Source organism: Camelus bactrianus, chromosome 13, assembly GCF_048773025.1.
Source record: "Camelus bactrianus isolate YW-2024 breed Bactrian camel chromosome 13, ASM4877302v1, whole genome shotgun sequence".
In the NCBI taxonomy this organism is placed as follows: Eukaryota; Metazoa; Chordata; class Mammalia; order Artiodactyla; family Camelidae; genus Camelus; species Camelus bactrianus.
The window spans coordinates 55,861,241-55,883,595 of record NC_133551.1 but is presented as its reverse complement, the minus strand read 5'-3'; the positions used below and the strand labels follow the sequence as shown (position 1 = coordinate 55,883,595).

General features: G+C 49.9%; 1 protein-coding gene and 1 pseudogene across 1 annotated transcript in view; one reads left to right on the top strand and one right to left on the bottom strand.

The window, feature by feature from the left end:
* Positions 1–22,355, bottom strand: part of CSMD2 (CUB and Sushi multiple domains 2) — a 575,735-nt gene that overhangs the window by 292,623 nt on the left and 260,757 nt on the right. The window contains exon 6 of the mRNA XM_074376903.1: positions 7,840–7,952. Coding sequence (XP_074233004.1) covers positions 7,840–7,952 — 113 coding nt within the window. The remainder of the gene's footprint in view (positions 1–7,839; positions 7,953–22,355) is intronic.
* LOC141579682 (60 kDa heat shock protein, mitochondrial pseudogene) lies at positions 661–2,052 on the top strand (annotated as a pseudogene).

The window sequence follows — 22,355 nt, the reverse complement described above, 5'->3', positions numbered from 1 at the left end:
TGCCAGGCTGCTCCATTCATCCTTTATATTCTGGTTAATTACAAGACATTTCCCCACTGTTGTAAAGGTTAGCGGGACACATGGTACACATTTAGCTAGAATCTGGCACTACAAATGCCTCTCTAGTCAGCAGCATCAGTTATCGGGCTACGCTAGTGGGAGACAAGGATCTGTTAGTGGAAGAGACAGGAGAGGGAAACCTAACCTGTCTCCATGCCTCTGGGAATCAAGAAGTGGATGGAGCCTACAGCTTCTCATCCCAGAGGATTCAGACTTCCTTCCTAAACAGTGAGCCCCTGCGCTCAGCTTGATCACTCACCTTTCCCCACGACTTGGCTGTTTTGCTGGCTGGACCAGCCTTCCTCTCTCCTGACACCTGCATCTACACGAAATCCAGTTCATTCAACCTTCGCAAATTTCTCCAATGTATTTCCTTCTTTCAATGTTCTAAGCCACTCCTGCCCTAAACTCATCCTTTTTTGCTTGGTTTTGCTTTACCAATTTACCCTCTCCGGCTCACCTTAAAAAATGTTGCAGATGGTGATCTTTTAAAAACCGAAATCTGATCTCTGCTTTGCAAACTGGGGTGTGCGTCCTGCACCCTGCCCCTCCCTTGTCACTGAGAGCCTGCCTGGCCGCCTGGCCACCAGCCCTGCAGAAATGCTTTCATGACTCACAGTCCTTTGCTAGATAAAGCCAGTGTCTAGCCTGCTGGCTCCTCATCTCACTGAGATTTATGCCAAAGATGTAAAATTCCGTGCGGATACCTAAGACCTAATGCCTTAAGATATAAACTTTCCAGCAGATGTGGAAGCCCTTACTATGGAAAAGAACAGTGGGAAGGGCAGTGATTACAGAACAGAGCTGGGGATCCTTCAAAGTAACAAAAGATGAGGTATCCGTTGCCAGGTCAACTGACTTAAATGATAAATATGAAATTATCACACCAGACTTGATCAGGATGCTGCCAACACACAAATGAAGAGGCTGGGGTGGCACCACCACTGGCATGCTTGATTGCCATGGGAGGATTCAAGAAGATCAGCAAAGGTGTTAATCCAGTGGAAATCAGGAAAGGTGTCATGTTGCATGTTGATGCTGTAATGGCAGAACTAAGGAAGCAGCCTAAACCTGTGATCGACCCTGAAGAGATTGCTCAATTTGCCACGATTTCTACAAAGAGAGACAGAGAACCAGCAACATTGTTTTTGATATAATCACAAAGGTTCAATACAGGGCTTACAATACAGAGCAAGAAAATATTGAATGATGATTTGGAACCTGAAGGCACAAAAGCTGACTGAGATTACACCTCTCCCTTCTTGAATTACACAACAGAAGCTTAGAAGTGGGAATTTTAGGACACTGTTGGTTTCCAGCATCCAGTCCTTTGTACCCACTCTTGAAATTGCCAATGCCCAGTGAAAGTCTTTGGTTATAATTGCTGAAAATGCTCTCAGTACACTCATTTGGAAATAGGATGAAAGTTGGCTTTTGGGTTATAGCAATCCAAGCTCCAGGTTTTGGTGTCATGGAAAGAACACAGCGAAGTCACTGCTACTGATGGTTCAGGATTTGGAAAAGGGAGCTGAACCCTCGATCTTGAAGGTGTTTTGTTTTATGACCTAGGAAAAGTTGGAGAGGTTATTGTGACTGATGGTGATGCCACATTCTTGCAAGAAAAAGGTGACAATATTCAAATTGAGAAACGCATTAAAGAAATCACCGAGCAGTTAGAATGTTATTATTAGTGACCACAAAAAAGAAAAACTAAACAAACATCTGGCAAAACTTCAGACGGAGTAACTGTGCTGAAGTTTGCTGGGACAAGTGACGTGGAAGAGAATGAAGAGAAATAGACACAGACACTCTGAACACTACAAGAGCTGCTGTTGAAAAAGGCATCACCTGTGTGCTTTACTTTGGCGCACCCCAGGCTTGGGTTCACTGCTCCAGCTAAATGAAGAGCAAAAAATTGGTGCAGAAATAATTAAAAGAACACTCAGAGTTCTGGCAAGGACCATTGCTCAGAAAACAGGTATTGAAGGATAATGGACAGTGGAGAAATTTTTGCAAATTCCTCAGAAGCTAGTTATGCACCACACTGGGTGATTTTTAAAAATATGGTGGGAAAAGAAATCATCAACCCAACTCAGGTTGTAAGTAGGGTTCTGCTGAAAGGTGCTGGTACAGCTGTGGGTTAACCACAGCCAAACTCGTGCCACTGGAATTCCTAAAGTAGAGAAGGACCTTGGCATGCCGGATGGGAGGCAGTGTTGGGGGTGACACATTCTAATTCCTAGAATAGTGCTTTGCTGTTATTAATGGACTGTGCAGCCGTCTTCACAAACGACTTCCCAGAAGTCAGCTGGATATGAAAACGAATATATGTATATAGATGTGTAACTAGGACATTATGCTGCACGCCAGAAATTGACACATTGTAACTGATTATACTTCAATTAAAAAAAAAAAGTCAGCTGGAGAAAACGACAGGAAGAAGGATGTCCAAGGGAATCACTCTGGCCATCGGTTATTGGTTTCAGTGGCCTTTGCAATGCTGTCCTTTCTCCCTGGAACATCCTTTCTCCTCTTCTCTGCTTGGCTACCTCTTGCTGGTCAAGGTCTCACTCTGAGGTCACCTCCACTCTGTGGCCACCTCTGCTTCTCAGGGAGAAGTCATCACCCTCTCAAGGCTTCCTTGGGACCTCTGCTGAAACCCCCATCACACTGCCACACCATGGCTTGTTCTAGCCATCCGCCCCCTGAGCTCCAATGTCTGCATCCTGTGACTGACACAGAGCCGGGCGCATGGGAGGTTCCTGGCAACAGCTTGCTGACTGAGTGGCTGAATGAGCGACGGTTAGAGGGTATGTGCTTCGCATTCATTTCTGGCAAAAGGAACGGGTGATCCTAGAAGCCTGGTGAGGTGAGGGGTGCCGCGCCCTGTGCTCATGCTCACTTTTCAGCTCACACTCACTCTTGGCTGAACTCAGAAGCTTAGCTTTGTGGGTACCTGGCCCTGGGCTCCTGAGATTTGTGCTGAGGCCCCCAGAGGCCCAAACCTGGAAATGAAGCTGGTAGGGGTCTGGAGGCTCAGTGGGCCAACAAAAATAGGACAAAAGAGTCAGAGCCTGGACCACAGGATGCTTGAGGCACTTCTGCCCTGGCCCAAGACTGTGGATCAGTCACAAACAAGAATGCAGTATGTTCACGTGCAGAACAGAAGCTTCAGCTTGTTACTATAAAAAGCCTTAAGCATCCCACTAAAAAGAAATTGTTCTCAAATGGAAAAGTTTATTTGGCAGACATCTGAGACTCAGCACAGGACTTCTAGAAAGCAGAGGGGTCAATGGCTTTCGTGATGGAATGTCTTCCCTCTCCTGGTCACCAGCATTGACTTGACAAGAGAGGCAGTGAGGGGGACAGCAGGGCCAGGCTAGGAGCTGGCTGAAGGGAGGGACTGGCGCTAGAGGATGATCATCAGGTCAGAGTGGCAGCAAAGGGGGACCAGCTCGCTCTCATTGCACAGGGGTTTCCCATGTAACAGGGAGTCGAGGTGACTGATGGGGTATGAGGCTTCAAGTTTCCATTTCCTGAGTGCCAGCCACATGCCAGGATCTCCTCTACTTTCCAATAGCCCTGTGGGGTTAATATGATTCCTTCTGTAGACGAGAGGGCGGCGGTAGTGAGGGGTGCCGGCCTCCCTGCCAGAGAAGCCCCTCACCCTCTGTGATCATCGACCACTGGGGGTATTTAAGAAAGGCTCCTCTCACGGTCATTCCTTGTAGGATTAAAAAACAAACAAACAAAAGCAGGAAAGCAATGAACACTCTGAGAGGGCTCCTTGCCCAGAACCAGAGCAGGCTGTAGTCTGCCGACCTGTGCTCTAAGCTACGCAGATATTTGTGTTTCCTTAGACTTGGCACTTGCATGTCTTCTTGCCTTCACTCTGTCTGGAGTGCTGCTTCTTATAGTCTGTCTGGCATCTTGTTGAGACCCACACTGAAGTCACTGACCCTTTTTCTGGCTTTCCTTCAGTGCCTCCAGCAAAACTAGGTCCCCCTTTATCTCTAGTCCTGGAACCATTCATCAGGCCTCAGCTACAGCTCTCCTCCTGCGGCAGAGAGGTTGTAGATTCACACCTCTTCCTCCCTTTAAGCTGTCCTCCTTGAGAGCAGAGGCCAGCCTAGCCGTGTTCATCTTTCTGTGCTGTCACGTGGTATTGTCCCACGGAATATGCTTGTCAAATGAAATGCAATTGCCCATCTTCCAACAGCCAGCTCAGGGCAGAGCAAGACTAGAACTCAGATCCTTTGATACTGCGTGGTATTAGTTTAAATTGTGTCTGGCCATGAACAGCCCTAAATTCTGATTGGACTGAGACAAGAATGAAATGGGTTGTGTTGTAGGTTATTTGTTTGTTTCTCTGGACAAAACACCCATCAATACGATTAGGAGTTGATAATTATTGGCTCGAAAGTGCCACACATCCTTTGAGACTCTAATGTCACAAAGCTGAGCACGGGTGACACTGATCCCGTGTTGATGACCCCTCAGGTCCCCTCTTCAAACGTCTCTGCCCTGCTCTGTCCCCCCAGAGCCTGACCTCCGTGGATGGCTAGAGAACAAGGGAGCCCGGGTCAGCCTCCCAGGGCACAGAGCAGGCCAGAGCAGGGCCTCTGTTCCCTTGTTCCTGGTCTCCCGTGGGGTTGGCAGATGGGAGGCATAGCAGATGTGAGGGAGAGGGAAGAGTAAGATCTCGTTACTGATTCCCCGGCCCCCTCCTCCTGCACTGTGGGTTCTTTCAATCCCACCCTAAAACCTTCTCCAGTTAGAGACATGCGGTATGCTCCTGTCTCCTGCTCGAACCTCTCTCTGCTACACTTTTGGACTGAATTTGCAAGCAGCAAGACTTAGATGGGTCTCTAGTGGTTCCAAAGTCTTCATTCCTTTGGAGCAAAGATTTTCAATAGGGGGTGGTTTTGTATTCAAGGGACCTTTGGCAAAGTTTGTAGACTTTTTGGTTGTCATGACTGCATTTGTGGGGGGTGTGACTGGCATCTAGCATCAAGCATCCAGCAGGTAGAGGCCAGGGATGCAGCTAAACATCCTGCAATGCACAGGACAGCCCCCCTCCCCAGGCAGAGAGTCATCCAGGCCACAATGTCAATGGTGGGGAGGTTACCAATTGAGTTTCCAAATGATTACTGTAGACCCTTGCAGTGTGTACCCTCAGTCTGGAAAACATGGAAAAAGAAAGTTCCCAGGGGAGAATCATGTGTTAACACAACCAGCACACAGCTCAGTCTACTAGCATCCCAGATCTGTATGAACACCACTAGGGTTCAAAGCCTGGCTCCAACATTCTACCCATGAGACCTTGAGCCAGCTTTGCCTCTCTGCAGCTCCCATTCCTCACCTGTAAAACTGGGCTCATATGGTTCAACCTGCTTCATACGGTTGCTGTTAGGACTGAATGAAGTAATAAATGTCCAGCTCTCGAAACCCACAGGGCCCTCCTTAAAACTGGGCACACACGAATGTGCAATTCCTGCTCTGGGCTGTGTTGAGGGAGACCGAGAGAGGATAAGAAAGTTCATAACTAACATAGGTTTTCAGATTGTGGGCTGGTCCCTGCTACAGACTTGTGGAATTGACCGAGAGGTTGCAACTAACATTAAAAACTGGAAAAGAAATTTTCCAGGTGCATCACACTTCATAAGGGTAAATACCACTGTGTGACATTTTCCTCTTTCTTCTACAGATATGGATGTGTGTACTGGGTTGTGATGGAAAGTGTATTTTTCCACGGTGGGGTGAGATTAACAAAATAAAGTTTAAAAGATACCAATCAAATAGGAAAACTTAGGCACCCAGAGCACCATATGAGAAGGCCCTGTGACACTGTAGAAAAATTCACATGGCCTGTGGATGAATTCCAGCTTCACCACTTATAGGCTGTGTGATCTGTGTGTGTTGGGGAAGTTACACAACATCTCTGAGCCTCAGCTTCCATAACTGAAATAGGGGGAATTAAAAACACATTTGCCACTGCGCTGCGGGGAGGATCAGATGGGGAACTTGTGGACAGCACCTCGTACAGGGCTGGCACACAGGAGGTGTGCAATGCATGTGTGCCCCGACCTTCCAGAGACCACTGGCTCTGGCTCTCACTGCCTGCTGTCTGGCAGCAAACCTTAGCTTGTGACCACGACAAACGGGCCTTTAAGAGCCTGAAATACTAGAAACATTCAGTACCTATTTAATCAGATGAAATGATAACACGTATCTCTGCTTTTCCATTTTGGAAAACACGACAGAAAGATCCAGACAGGTGCTTCAGGCCCAATGTCAGAGGAAGAAAAATGTCTCCAGGAAAGTTTTTGGAGCGAGGCTTTGTGAAATTCATCAGACCGGGTGGGTTCCCTGTTTATTTTTTACATTTTTTCAAGGGTGCCCTGCTTACCTAAGGCCAAGGCAATGAGGCTACTCATAAAAGATTCAGATTTTTAAAGTAATGCTTCTGCTTCCAGTGCTGCTTTTATCCCAGTTTCCCTCCTGAAAGCCTGGCCCTGGGGGCCTCGCGGTGGAGGCCCCCGCCCTGCCTGTGTCACCTCCAGGGCGGGCTGTGTGCTGCGCTGCCCCAGCCTGAGCCTTGGAGCCTCCGAGGTGGGGCTCGGAGGGACCAGCTGCCAAGATCTCCTCCGCTGGGAGCCAGTGCCCCACCCCGCCCCACGCACACCTTTGGCGGTGAGGCAGTGATCAGAGTTCACTCTTCTGTCTGGCCTGAGTCCTGCGCACGCCGGTTTACCCCACTCTGTCACTCACAACACAGCCCCCTCCTCTTTTTACTCCCCAGGGCCTCATACAGGGCCGTCTACTTAATAGGCAGGCAATACAAGTTCACCGTCGAATCAATTAGAACCAACCTCAGTTTGTAATTGGTGTTAGTTAAAGGCTTAATGAGCAAGTTATGAAGCCGACCCTTGGTGTTTATAAATTTTGTACCCTTTGAACAAACTCAAGGTTGAAAAGGAGTTTTGTTGCCTACCCCCACCTATCCGTTGGATTTAGGGGTCTCCTGCAGTCCTGAGGAGCTCCCTCCTCCATGGGTAACCATGCCTTTTTATGGGCAGCTTTTTGGGGTTAGGCAATTTTTCATGATCGGAGCAGAAATCTGCTTATATGCAGTTTCCACCTGCCATTCTCGGTCTGATCTCTTGCCACCAGACAGCTCTTCACAGATTCGAGCATCTAAGCTGGAGAGCTCCCTAAAGCTGGTCTGCCTGTGTCTGTCGCACATCCGTGTTCTACATGAAATGAATCAGAGTTGAAATGTGGGCACTCTCCCACTTTCTACCAGGGTGGGCTAAACTTGGGTGGTTAAGAAGGAGGATTCTGGGTTCAAAAGGCAGGAGTTCAGATGGCCTTGGGAAACTGGCTCAATTTCTCTGGGCCTCAGCTTCCTTGTCTGTCAAATGGGGATGGTGACAGTACTTACTTCACAGGGTAATGATGACGATTAAATGAGACAATGCTGACCGAGTGCCCAGCACAGCGCTCTCGGAAGACACTCAGTATAAACTATTACGATAAGCCTGGCCTGAAGAGGCTCAGCTGGGGACACCCCATTCTACACAGTTCGAGAAGTGTCACTCCCTGGGGCAACAGACCACAGTGGCAGATGTGCAGAACTCGGGGTCGGCAAATAAGAGCAGGACAGCAGACGCAGGTATTCTCTGAAGCCACACAGGACCCAATGTGGGGACTGGTTGGGCCCCGGGGGTCATCTCTGCCCTCCCCCGCAAGGAGGCACAGGAGCTGGGCCCTGCCTACCTTGATACTGGGCGCTGAAGCCACGCTGCCGGTGGTTGCCATCTGACGTGAAGTGCAGCCGCAGCCAGTTCTTGCTGCTGATGACAGGGGCCGGGAGGCTGGCTCCAGTGAACCTGTGGGGGCAGGAAGCGAGCAGGGTCAGGGACTGCAGCTGGTGGGGACTGGGGCACCCCCAGGGGGCCCCCCACTGCCCAGGCTTGGCAGGAGGAATGGGCTGTGCTGCACCAGCTGTGTCTGGTAGCCTGGGGCCTGAGCGGGCTTGAGCCTCCTCCCGGGGCTCTTCCCACCACTGGCTTTCTCTGAGATGCTGAGAGGAGGGGGCGGACCTTTGGGCCCAGAGTGGAGGCCCATCCCCCTCCAGCTGATGTCTAGCACCCCCCCCCCCCCACCAAGGAGAGAAGTCCAGCCCTCCCAGCGGAGGCCCACCCACCCCCAGGGATGTCCACATACCCGCCCCCAGCGGAGATCCAGGCGTCCCCTCAAAAGACCAGTCCCCAGCTCTCCAGCAGAGGCTCAGCCCCCACTTCTGGGCAGAGGCTCTGCTACCCCAGGGCAAGCTCCCCAGGGCCTCCAAGGAATCAGGAGAAAGGGCTTGGGCAGTTGCTATGGGCAGTGCAGCCCTTCACAGCTGTGAGAGCCCGTTTGGTCTCCTCTGGTCCCTGACCCTGTACCTGCTGCCTCCCCAGGAGGCCTCTCTGTCCCTGCTGGGCTCTCCTTGCCTCCCTTAGATTAGCCTCCTCTGGGTTCCAGCCAGCCCGGTGCAGTGGGTGGGGCACAGGACATCCCCCACTGTCGCCAATCACTGCCCCGGCCTCCTGACCAGATGCTGTCCCAAGCCAGCTTTCAGATCAATCAGATCGCTCCTCCTAGAGCTGCTCAGAGCTCAAGAACCTTCTGTGGCTCCCCAGTGCCCACACAAGACTGGCCTTCCAAACTTTCCACCCTGTCCCTTGCCTGAACAGGCCTCTGCTCAGCACTGGCCCCTCTGCCACACTTGGGCTAAGCCCCAAAGCCCCTGCTTGCTCTGCTCCTTCCCCTGCACCCCAGGAGCCCCTCCACCTCCTCTCTTCTACCCCACAGCCCCCAGCTCGATGACAGCCAGTGTCTTCCTGCTCCTCCTCCCTGCGTCTGAATCAGGTACAAAACCTCCTGATGTCTCCCTTTGACACCGTCACTCCTCACTCCTCTGCTCGCACCCTGCCTGGACATCTTACTTCCATCGAAGCATTCCAAGCTTTCTCCTTTTCTATGCCTGCGCTTTTCTGCCTGGAATACACCCATGCGTAGCCCTCTCTCCTGCACCAGCCATGTCACTGGAGATGCCTTCGGGACACCCTCAAATACCACATCCCCAGGAGGGTCTTTCCTATTCTCCTCAGCCCTGAAGCACCACAGATGTGGGTTCAGATCCAGGCTCTACCACATATGACCAGTGTGACCTGGGACCACTTACTTGATCTTTCTGAAGAAGAGAATGATAACCCCAACCTGGAGAGTTTGTGGGAGTAAATGTGAGGCCTCACGAGCAAAGAACCTAGTATTTGATATGTATTAGTTCAATAAATATTATTTTCCTTTCCCCTCTGTGATACCACAGTGTGTTATTCAGATTGTAATGTATTTATCCAGGTGTGCGTCTCCCTAGGATAAAGGCCTCAGAGAGGGTGGTAGTGCAGCCTGGTGGTGGGGGCACTCGGGCTCTAGAGGGATCGGCTGTGTTATCTCATGAAAATTACCTAAGCTCTCTGTGAGTTTATCTGTAAAATGAGGATAATGACAACCTCTCCCTCAAAGGGTTGCGAGGATTGAATGAGATAATACACCAAAAAGACGTTGGCTCGGTCTCTGGCCTGTGGCAAGCTCTTGGTAAGTGGCAGCTGCTATTCTATCCTTCATCATTTTTATTCTTCATCTTTGTACCAAGCATCTAACAACACTGCTTGATACGAAGCGGGTGTGTCAGGATTCCAGCAGAAAACAGGCGGCACAGATATTTGAGAACAATTCCAGTTGAACGAGTGGACTCTTTACCACCAGAGATGGGGCAGTATCCCGAGGCTGCTAACACAGGGGCTGGTGACTATTCAGAGGCTTGGAGAGGAAATGGTTATCCTTGAAGGAAAGGACTACAAAGAAAGGGCCACCATGAAGGACCCAGATCTGTAGTCATTTGGGATTACAGCCAGGGTGAGCAAAGAATGAAAACCAGCTACTCATTCTCCTCCCTCCCCTCTTCCAACCTACTGCTGATGCTTCTATTGATCTAGTCCGATTGGAAGCCAGAGGGCAAGGGAGTGTACTGACGCAGTCTCACAGTAAGTACTCCTAACCCAGGAACAGGATGGAGAAGGGTAGGGGGATGATCTGGAGGTGCAAACGGAAGAGATTCAGCCTGGTGGGTCTCCATAAATGTGTATCAGACCAAGGAATGATCCAAGGAGCTTCACATCCTGCAAATTTGAGTTTTTACTATAATGAAAATGCTGACACATACCAAACTCCAGGAATATCCACCCATATTGCTAGGGTAAGAGCTATTACAGAAACCAATTACTGTATTTCACCAGATCCCATTTAAAATAGTTTATTACAGACTGAGTCACTTAAGTTTTCTAAGGAGCAACAAACAGTACTGTGGGTTTTCTTTCCCCCAGGCCAAATTCAATTCTATCTCAGTGACAAAGCTTGGAGGCTATTTACATAAGGGCAGTAGAAATAGGGAGAAATTCCCAGAATAATTCAGAACCAAAAGCTGTTTATTGCAAAATAGAATGAGGGGAGGGTGCTGGGATCCCAAGAGCGGGAAGAGAGTAATGATCCAGGCTGTAACTGGAAGTCAGTTAGTCAGTGAGGTTTCTCCAGCCCTGGGATCTGCTCTAACCCCCACCTGCACTTGTACAGGCTGGGGGAGCGAAGGGTCACTGCCCGCCTCCCATTGCTCCCACACCTTCCCCCGCTCCTAGGAATCCTGTGAATGGTTCATTCCCAAGGCTTAGACTCTCATGGCTCTGTGCTGCCCATGCTTCTTCACTGCCCTCCTCCTGCTTCCTTGGACATAAGTCAGAAATTCGAGAGTTTGTCTTGGCATCTATCAGGGAATTAGAGGCTTCCGTGTGGAATCATCCCATCAAACCCTGCCACTGCGATGGTGTCATGCCTTGCTCAAAACTCTCCAGTGAGGAGGACAAATTCTTGATACACACAACAACGTGAATGACAATCAGAGCATGCTGCTGAGTGATGAAACAGTGTGTACTGTATGATTCCGTGTATGTGAAACTCTGGAGAAGACTAACCTACAGTGAGAGAAAGCACAGCAGTGCTGGCAGCGCCGGGCTAAGGGGTACAGGTGGGGCTGCCTGGGAAGGAGTACAGGGGAGCCAGCTGGGGTGATTGAAGTGCTCTGCACCTTGAATGAGATGCTGGTTATACGGCATGAACACATTTGTCAAAGCCCCAAGAACAGTACATTTTAAATGGGTCATTTTATTTCATGCGAATTGTATCCTAATAGAGTTAATTCAAAACAAACCTTCAATGGCTTCAATCCTTAGAGTAAAAGACCTTATCAGGGCCGATAGGCCTTAGAAAAGCCAGTGTGTCTTCACCTCTCCTGTCTCCTCCTCTACTTATTCTGTATGCTTCAGTCACATGGGTCTCCAGACTGTTCAAAACTGGCCAGGCCCGCTCCTGCCCCAGGGCCTTTGCACTTGACGGTCCCTCTGCCAGCTGGCTGGCTCTTCTCCCAGATCTCCATCTGGCTCACCCTCTCACTGCCTCAAAGCCTTTGATCAAATGTCACCTTCCTGGTCTTACTCTTGCCTGCCTACCCTCTTAGAGCACATCACCCCCCACCCCCCAAACACAGACACACACACCCCATTCTCCGGTTAAAAGAAGACTTTACATGAACCTGAACACACAGTGCTTTTTTGTTTTTCTCTGCCTTTGCCCTTGCTGCTCTTTATGCCATGGCGCCACCTGGCTGCACAGAGAGGGTAAGAAACTTGTACAAGGCCACACAGCTATTAAGTGGTAGAAATGGGATTCAAACCCAAACCATTCCATTTAGAACCTATGTACTCAGGGTAGGAAGGCAGTGGGACAGTTTAGGCTGAATCCCATTCTGTTCCTTTTCTTTCCCTCCCTCCTCCCCCCAGGATCCTCTTTAATTTTGCTCCCTGTTAGAATCATAATTAAAGGAGAGAAACACAAAGAGAGATTCTCCCCTTCAAACCTTTCTGTCCACATTAACTTCATTACGTGGGGCCTAGGCAATTCCAAGTTCGCCCAGGAAATTGCTACTGCAGTACAACATAAAATGTATTTAAGCAATTACGCTCATTTTTTTTCTTTTTGGTAAATTGACTTCTGTTAAATGGGGCTTCATTAATGGAATCTGGCTTGGGGAGAATTGAAAAAAAAATCACTCCTTTAAATGCACGTAGTTGATTATGGAAAAAGTAGTCTTGAGTTCCTCTGCAGAAAGCTCTAAGCTCTGCTTTCGGTAATAGGAGAGCTCAGAGCAGATTGTGCGGAAAGCATTCCTTCTTAAGAAGCTTCTCATATAGTTGGGGTGCTGAGAGACGCCCCCGCAAGATGACAACAGTGACTCTGCAAAGAAATGCTGTCTAATTTTAAACTGAGAGGGAGGAACACTGGGAGATCTTGGTTTGAATCTCAGCATTCCCTAAAATGGGCATCCTCGGGGGAATGTTCATTCATTCACTCACGAAGCACATCTTGCGTACAAGCACTGTGATTGCCAGTGGGTACCACTCCCACTGTGCTTCCCCAGACATGGGAAGTTCCTGCAAAGCCTATCATCTACAAGGTACAGCTTCTACGTCTCCTCTGTGCAATCTCCACTCCTCAGTCAATAGCCTCTGGCTTCTGTGTTTCCAGTGCACCTTCTGTGGGCTTGATCTATTAACCAAGCTACGTGCACAGCCTAGATCTGATTCAGGCTTGAAGAATCTTCCAGGGCTAAGCATAAATCACCCCTCCACCCATAGGCTGCCCGGGGGAGAATATGACATATAGGAGATGCTTGCCACCCCACTCCCAAACCCTCTACCCTTCCCTCCTGCCATCTGCTCTTCTCCCCAGGGGATGGGGAGGATGCTGTGCTGCAACTAGGGAAACCCTTCTGGAAATGTCTTGGTGGCGGCGGCAAAGGGTACCCAGGCCCTTGTTGGAGGCTGACTCCTGTTCCCCCTCCCAAGCTCCCTCTCATCCCTGAAGTGAGACTTCATTGACTCAGCCCTGACATCCAGTCTCAACACAAATGATTTCCATATCAGTTTTTCTTTAGTCAAATGTCTAGGACTCTTGCTACGTTGAGAAAAACCCTTTGTCCAAGACAAACCCATGATGTTATATATTTTCCAGGAAGTGGGTGAAGGCCTGGCATCAATGCAAGTTTCCTTTGGCTGTAGGCTGCTAGTCCCCAGCCTCTAGACTTATCTCTGGAAAGAGGCCCCTTGGCTTCCCAAGGCTCTGGTTCCCAGCAGTGCCTGCTCACCCGGGGTGTTGAGGCAGTTCTGAGAGGCCTGAGGCATCCTATAAAGATTCAACAAGGTCCTACTGCATAGCACAGGGAACTCCATTCAATAGCTTGTAATAATCTATAATTAAAATGAATTTGTGTGTGTCTGTGTGTGTGTATATATATAACTGTATCACTATGCTGTACACCAGAAACTAACACAACATTGTTAATCAACAAAACGACAATAAAAAAAAAAGATTCAACTCCTGGCTGCCTAACTGTATGTTTTAGGGGTTGTTTACTGTGCTCTGAGCAAACCAAAGCTTCCCTGCAGTGTTCCTGCTCCTCAGTGTTCTCTCTCCCCATGACCTGCCCCCTCCTCCCAGTCACCCAACCCAGATATCATCCTTCATTCCTTCCCTCCTTCACTCCCATGGCCAACTGTGATCAAGTCTTCTCCACCCCATGACGGCATCACCCCTCACCTGCACTAGAGAGACAGGCTTCTGATCTGCCCTCTGCCCTATCTGTTTTCCAGACTCTGTGAAGGTGTCGGGGAAGCATTTGCTCAAGTTGCTGCTTTGCTGGAAACCCAGCAGCAAAGGTCCACTGGCTCCAGGATCAAGACTAAGCCTTTTATTGTCTTCCCTCTCCAGCGATACCCACTTTGAGCTCCAGGTACTTTCATGTTTCCAGCCTTTGCATATGCTATTCCCTCTACCTGGAATGCCCTTCCCTGCTACCCCACCTGACTACCTGGGAAAACATCACTGATCCCATAAACCTAATCCCATGCCTCTTTTTTTCCACCTTTCCCTCTCCCTGCCCCTAGGGGAGGAGCAGTTCCCTCCACCACTGTGGTGTTCCCTTTGCACCATGGACACGCCCCACCTTTGCACTGAGCCTGACAAATTGCAATCATCTTTTGACTCAATAACCATCTCCCTGACTTGAAGGCAAACCCCATAAGCACAGGGACAGAATTTTGTTTGGCTCAATGTGTCCAGCCACGTAGCACAGTGCCTGGCACACAGAACAGATCAGTTCCAGAGAACAGGGGTTGGCAAACGACAGCTTGCTGTCTGCTTTTGTCAGTAAAGTCTTGCTGGGGTCACAGCCACGCTCCTTCATTTACATAGTGTCTGCTTTCGTGCTACAAAGGCAGAGCTGAGTGGTTGTGACAGGAACTATCACCTGCAAAGCCAAAAATATTTATCTCGCCCTTTACAGAGTTGACTGACGCCGACCATAGAAGCCTTGTAGATGATGCAGATGGTAAAAAAAAAAACAACACAACTTCTAAGTAGGGATTAGTAAAAGAATACATACACAGCTTAAACATTTCACTGTAATGTAACAGTACTTAAAGGTACATTTGTCTGCCAGTCCATTCATGCAGGAGTCAGGTCTTTCCCTTGACCATGGTTTCTTTTCTGTATTGTCTATCTTACATAAATGACACTCGTAATGCATGGCTCACCAGTTCCAATTTTGCCACCGCTCATCCAGTCAACAAATATTTGCGGAGCACCCGTGATGGGCCAGGCATTGTGCTAGGCACTGAGGATGCAGCTGTGGACGAGACAGACCTGGTCCCTGCCCCCGCTGGACCTGGCTCAGTGGGGGGCCGTTCTCTCACTCACTCGCACCTAATATTTAGGAAGCAATTCTTTTTAGAGATTCTCCTTCATGGAATCAGGCCAAAGCATTCAATTTAGTTTCCACAGATGCAACTATACTTCCTTTCACACTCATATTTCATCAGTTTATGTGATGTTTAATTTAAATCCCATAATTACAATAACAAGTATGACTGGCACCGAGAGAGTTGGCAGCCAACCCATCTGATTCTCAGAAAGTGCAGGGCTCAGCTGGCGGGGGCCCCGAAGTGCATGGGCGCTGAGGGTCGGGGTGGGAGACAGCCAGCAGGCAGCCAGGTGCTCCGAGTGCCACCGGGCATCGGAAAGGAAGGTCTATCAAGGCTGGGAGTACCAGCCACTCCAGGGCGCTGCTTGGGTAGAGATGGTGAAAGCACTTTTATTACACATGTAATGAATGAATGAAGGGGAAAATGAATGCACAAACCAGCAAAGGGCAGTCTCTTGCTTTCAAGAGCAGGGCATCTCTTCTAATGAGCTCCCTTTGCTGTCAGGAGTGGGAACCTGCTGGTTTTAACATCTTATTTGAGAATTTCAAGGGCCTTCTGCTGCCCAGCTACATATGAATCCCAGCTCCTTCATCCTTGACAAATGGTCAGCCAAGATCTGTTCTGAATGTTTCCAAAGATCAAGAATTCACCTGCTGGCCACACTTTCCCTGTCCACGTTGACCACCCCTACCCTTTTTCTAGCTACTTCCTGTTCATCCATCAGTGTTATCTCATGGCCACTGGCTCCAGGAAGGCTGGTGGGCTTCTCCCTGGTACCTCATCCTCTCTTGCAAAGAGTCCTAGCACTTTCTCCACCACAGTGTTTGTCTCATTAAGCATCCTTCAGGGGTCTGCTTCCCCATCAAACTGAGCTCCCTGAAGACAGGAGTGGTTTCTTCCTTGTTCAGTTCTTTCTCCAGTACCTTGTGAGTGCTGGATAGAGGAGAAGGGCTCAGAAAATACTGTTCATGGGAAGAAGGAACGTTTGAGTAAATGAACGAATGAATGGGGTCCTGCTGGAGGAAGTGGAGGGCATGTGTGGGGAAAGCAGAGGAAAAGACAGGTAAGCTGGGAAGCCTGAGGACAGCAGGGAGGAGCTTGGAAGCCACGCTGGGGTTCATCTTGATCTCCCATGAAGACAGGCTGCCCCACCCCCTTGGTCCCTCAGCCCTCGGTCCCCATTTTCTTGGCAGCTGCTGGTCCCTTTTTGGGAAACTCTTCTCATGATGACGTATCCCCAGAGCAGTAACAGTGGAGTCTGGTAATCAACATGGGTAAATGTTCCTTCTTCCCCAGAAGCAACTCAATAAACTCAACAAATTGTTAGGGCTCCTCCCTGCTCAGCTAATTGTGAGCTCCAGGGAACCCACACAACCTACATCAGGTAAATGCTTTTCCTCCAGATGCACTGCTCCCTGGAGGGTGAGTGCCTGAGCCTGGGAGTGCTGAGGGACAGGGCTCCTGGCTGTGCCTGCTGTTGGGATGAGAGTGTCATCATGATGTCCTGGGGCTGTGCATTGGGGGGCACACTGAGAAGGTCTGGGGAGTGGCTTGGGGTGTCAGTTCCTTCCATCCCCTGCTCAGTGGGCAGGGCTGCTGGGTGAGGCGTTTCCTGACTCTGTGGAGAGGCAGTGCCCATGATGCTACAGTGAACAGAATGGGGTTGGGTCTGGAGATGGGAACTGGTGCTGGGGGCCAAGCTCTGGGCCAGGGGGCTTGTGGTGGGTCCCCAACAACCTTTCAGAGGATGCCCAACTCTCTCCTTTTCTGTCTCCAGGTCTAAGTCAGGTGGTTGTACCCTTTTCTGAGTGTTAGATGGCTCTGAAGATCAGTCTCCTCCCTCAACTCATGGTTCCTGAAAGGGGCAGCCACGTGACCCTAGGCCACAGCTGATTGGATTGGGGTGGCCACGTAACCCAAGCTGAGCCAATCAGCTGATGGGACTGTGCACTCATGTTGTCCAGGAGAAGGCCTGGCTCTCCCGGGGGAGATCTGGGAAAAGGGTGTCCCAGCATCATCTCTTCCACCTCTGCTGCTGCCCCCAACCATCACTCTTATAAGATGTCCTGCACCTCATGCATTCGTCCTCCTCTGGGTCCTGTTCCAGTCAGACTGGGACAGAATCTAAGAGCAGTCCAGGCCCTCACCAGCTGCTGGGCCCTCAGCTGGCTGTTCCTTGCCCTCAGCCTGAGTCTCTGTTGTTACAGATTAGACCTGAGATGCAACCTAGAGAACTGATGGTCTCCATGCCCGAAGATATTAAAGCCTACCCCATCAGGCTTGGTCCAGTATCAGGGTGCAGGTCTTAGAAGCCTGGTGACCAAGGCTCACTCATGCTCTACCTAGACCCTCTCCCCTTCCTGGCTCCAGTCTCTGCCTAGATGGAGACACACCTGTCTAGTTCATCACCTGTCTTGTTCCCCTACACAGAAGCAATAGGTTTAAGAAGGTCAAGGGTTAAAGGCCCGGTCTGTGGAAACAGACAGCCCTGTATTTGAACCTGGGCTCCACTATTAACTAGCTGTGAAATGTGGGCATGTGCTTTAAGTTCTCTGAGCCTCAGTTTCTTCATCTGTGAAATGGGATTCCTGTACTCTTGCACATAATGTGTCCAGGACTCTGCCTGACACACAGTAGGTGTCTCTATAGATGTAAACAATCTTACTCCCATGTTTAGGTTTGAGAAGGGAGGAAATGGGATCTTATCAATGCCTTGAGCCCTACCCTCCAGAGCACAAAGGGATTAAGCAGACCCAAGAACAGCCTGGCCTCATTTCCCTGGGGACGTAAAGATGTCTGCATCCACTCTGGTGACAGGACAGTGCAGGGGCGAAGGGGCAGGGCACTCTGGGGTACCCAGCATAGCAGATGCTCCTGGCGGCCACCTTCCCTCTCTCCCTTGGGCAGCTCCAGCCTGGCCTCCACGAGCTCCGGCTTACTCAGCCGTGGCCAGCTTCTGCCTGTCACCACAAACCTGACTCAGAAAAGGGACCTGCCTCTATTCCAGGGAGGGTGGCAGTGTATGCCTTGCAGAGTCCTCTGGGGATTACATTTGGATAATACTTCTCGAGAGGAAATGTTTGCAGATGGCTTATTGAGAAGCCTCCCACGCCAGCCTTTGCCTGCCACTCGACTGCCATTCTGAGTTGGAGCCTCCTCAACACTCTCTCTCCTCCTCCAGGAGGCAGCTGGCCAGCCCTGCCTGGCAGCTGGGCAGCTCTGAAGCCCTGGCTGAGGGAGTGAGCCTCCCAGGAGGCTGGAGAATGGATGGGCTCAAACGTCTCGGGGATCAGGGACACGAGGTCAGGCAGGAAGCCGTCCTAAAGTCAGATGCAGCTGGATTCTGGTCCTGCCTCCAAATCCATTGGCTACGTGACCTCGGGGAGGTTGCTTTACCCCCCTGAGCCCTTCTTTTCCCAGTGTGCATCTCAGTGCAACTGTGACGATTCAAGGTGATGCAGTGGTGCTCACAAACTCCTGCTGGGGGGAGGGCATAGCTCAAGTGGTAAAGCGCATGCTTTGCATGCACGAGGTCCTGGGTTCAATTCCCAGTACCTCCATGAAAATCAAGAACCCTAATTTACCCCCCCACCCAAGCCCCAGTACCTCCGTGAAAACAAATAAATAAATAAACTCCTGCTAAGACTTCAAGACACAGCAGCCACAATTCTTGGTCATGTCCTATCTCGGTACAGCAAGGGAGACTCATGGGCAAAGGGACTAACGTTTACTGAATACAGAGCAGTGTTGGGTAGAGATTAAGCAGGTGGGTCCTGGACGGCACCTGCCTGGGTTCAAGTCTTCACTCTACACTTCCCAGCTGTCTAACTCTGGCCAAGTAATTGACCTACTTTGGGCCTCAGCTTCCCCATCTATTTAATAAGGCTAACAACTGCACCCACCTCTTAGAACTCTAGGAGGTTTACGTGAGATAATGGGTTTCGGAGCTCTCCGTACAAGGCTTGGCACACAGCGAGTTCTCAAAAAGCATTGGCTGTTATTGAGGGCCACGATGTCCTAGTGTCCGTACATACAGTGTGAACCACACACCGGAGACCCAGCCATTACTCTGCTGGAGCAAACACAAGTAGAGCGGAGAGGAAGGAGATAGGAAGGAGATGGGAAGTAAGAATTGAAAAACAGGGGAGGGGAGTTCCTGCCTTCTTATATCATTCACCCCCATCATGTCTAAGTTAATGGTTTACACTTGTGGTTTCAAGTGGCAGAAATCCAGATCAAATCCAGGTGAAGAAGAAATTATTGGCTGCTGTAGCCAAACCGTAGCTGGCCCCAGGGATGACTGGACCCGGGGACTCAGATGCCACTCAGATGCCCTCCCTCTGTGTCCTGTCTGTGCTGTGCTCTGCCTGCAGGCTCCACCCTCTCTCTGCAGACGGCAGCTGCTCAAGGTTGGAACTATGGCCACCCCTTCTAGCTCCCTGAGTCACCTTTTCATCTTCACCTCCAGGGAGAAGACAGAGATCTCTTCCCTTGGTCCCAGTTAGAAAGAGCTCACTGGAAGCCTCCAACTAGTCTAGCTGGAGGGTGCACCCACTCCTGGGGCCAAGGGCATGGGCCCTGCTGGAACCCACTACTGATCTGGGGGGCAGTCTTCCCCAAGAGGGGATGTGCTTGAAAGAAGGGAGGGGTGCCAGCAGACAAAACAAAAGATGCCCACTGTGGTTGAAAGAGGCAGGGGCATGGTCAGAAAGATCTGGGGCCACTCCTCCTACTCTGTGGTGTAAGGGAGTGGCTTTGTCAAGGCCCGTGAGGGGTCTCCACAGCTCGCTGTGGTGGTGATCTCCTGAGCTGGTCTTGTTCTAGAACTGGTCCTCTCTCCCGTTGCTGCATCCCGCCAAAGGTAAATGGGCATGCCTAGCCCCACCCCGTGCTGACCCGATCCTTGTGCCTGATCACCTGTCCCATTTCCTGTCCATCTGGTCACTAGTCCACTGGGCTGAGTGCTGACCCTCACTCGGCTTCGGCCAGCCTCCACCCTTAGGAGTGGACCCAGGCTCCACGTGTACCCCCAGATGCCAGTGTGGTTCAGTGGGCCACCCAGGTCAGTCTACCTGCTGGACTCAGGGCTTGTTATGAACTGGGGATAACTTTGCCAGATGCGTCTGGAATCAGAATCAATGCAGATAAGAAAAGTCTCCCCTGAATCCCTTAAGTGTTGAGATTTAGATCCCTTATCCCAACCCTTTCTCCTCCTGTAATACTTGGCCTTGTTCCTTCCTAGCCTCCTCTTCTCCTTGGCCCCAGCCAAGGGAGTTCCTAGACCACCAGTGGAGGCTAAACACATTGACTTAGGAGTCAAGCCAGCCTGAGTTTGAGGCCTGGCTGTCACTTACTGCTATGAAATGAGAACAGAGTTTCAAAGACAGTACAGAAATGTCCTGTATATCCCTCCCCCAGCTTCCCCTAATATGAGCATCTTACATAACCACACTGCATGTATCAAAACTAAGAAATCAACGTTAGCACAGTGCTATTAATTTAATGCAAGATATTATTCACATTTCCGCAGTTTTTCCACTAATGCCCCCCACCCCGGTTTTTGTTCCAGGGTCCAGTCCAACATTTCTCATTTGCCCTGGACAAGTTAATCTCTCTGGAGATGATATACCTAAAGCATTATCATTTTTTGTTCAAATACCAGGGTCACATCTGATGGAGTTACAGCTCTTGGCATGCGGTCAGTGCTGAAGAGCCTTGATCTAGCTTCTTAGGACCCTGCCTTCCCCGCCAGTCTGGTTTCCAGGAAACTGCAGATTCTTCTCTCTACCACCATCTCTCTTCCTGAGACATTCATTCCCTCAGTGGCCATCAAGGCAGCAGCCACACTGCTCCAGCAACTCACAGCTATTACCGAGGTGTGTGTGTGTGTGTGTGCGTGCATGCATGTGTGTACATGAATGGTGAATGAGGGAGTGAATGAACTGAGAGAGTGAATTAGTGACTTAATGAGTCTATGAGTAAGAGAAGAAGCGTGTAAAATTGAGTAAGATTGCACCCCCTGTTCCCTCGACTAATCCAATATGCGGCGGCATCCATTTCTCATCTTTATTAACCCAAGTAGGGGTTAAGAATAGCACAGGAAGAGTTACAGACCCCCAGTTGGATGAGAAAGATACTGTGTTCACTTCCTATTGCTGTTTTCACAAATGACGGCACATTTGGTGGCTTGAATCAACAAGGTTTATTTAAGCAAGATATATTATCTTACAATGCCGGAGGTCAGAAGTCCAAACTGGGTATCACTGCACCAAAGTCAAGGTGTCTACTGAGCTACGCTCCCTCCAGAGGCTTGAGGAGTGAACAGTTGGTCTGCTCTTCCCAGCTTTCAGTGGCTACCTTCCTTTCTCAGCTTGTGGTCTCTTTTTGCATCTTCAGAGCCAACTGCGTAGCATCTTCAAATCTCTGATTCTGACCCTCCGCATCTGAAATCACGCCTCCATCTCTAAGTCTGACACTCCTGCCTTCCTCTAATGAGGACCCAGGTGATTACATCAGGTCTGCCCAGGATAATCCAGGATAATCTTCTCATCTCCAAAACCTTAACGTAATCATATCTGGGAAGCTCCTTTTGCCATGTAAGGTTACATATCCATGGGCTTCGGGGCTCAGGAGGTGGACATCTTCGTGGAGCCATCATTCTACCTGCCGTAGAATCCTTGCTCAGAGGGTGAGTGCAGCCGCTGATTCCCGCCCTCCAGGAGGAGGGGCAGCAGTGGGTTGGGGAAGCATCACAGCATTGATCACACGCCTCCGCCAGCCCTTTGCTCTTCCTGTTGTTGTGGTTGTGGCCTGGGATTTTTAAAAGCTCCTCAAATTTGACACTTGCCCCCAGATTTGAGAAACACCGTGATGAAAGATATGCCGGGCCACGTTCCTTCCATGTGGTGTTATCACTGCCGAGCACAGGCTCTTACAACCTCCGAGGTGGGAGCCCCGCCCAGCCCGCCTAGACAGTGTTTTGCAAATCCACCCATGGACTGTGACCCTAGAGGAGGTCATACGATCAGTCTGTGGGCTGTGTTTTAAATACAGAAGATAAAGTAGAAGAGATTATAACGGAATAGAAAAGAGGGTATCACTTGCATAGTAAGTACAGTTTTGTAAAACGTCTGCTTCTGAAAAGTCTCCGTGCTAGACACCTTATCTTGATAATGGAGATACAAATAGCACCCCCGACCCTGTCCCCAACACAGGGTTGTTATGAGGGTTAAATGCGCTGATGTATAAATATTATTATGAAGTTGGCACACACATGAACGGGTCGTGGTATAAAATACATTTCTCATTGTAGACTGCAATGAAAAAGTTTGCAGATGCCAAACTCACATCTCTAGCCTGGGGTTGGCAGGCTTACAA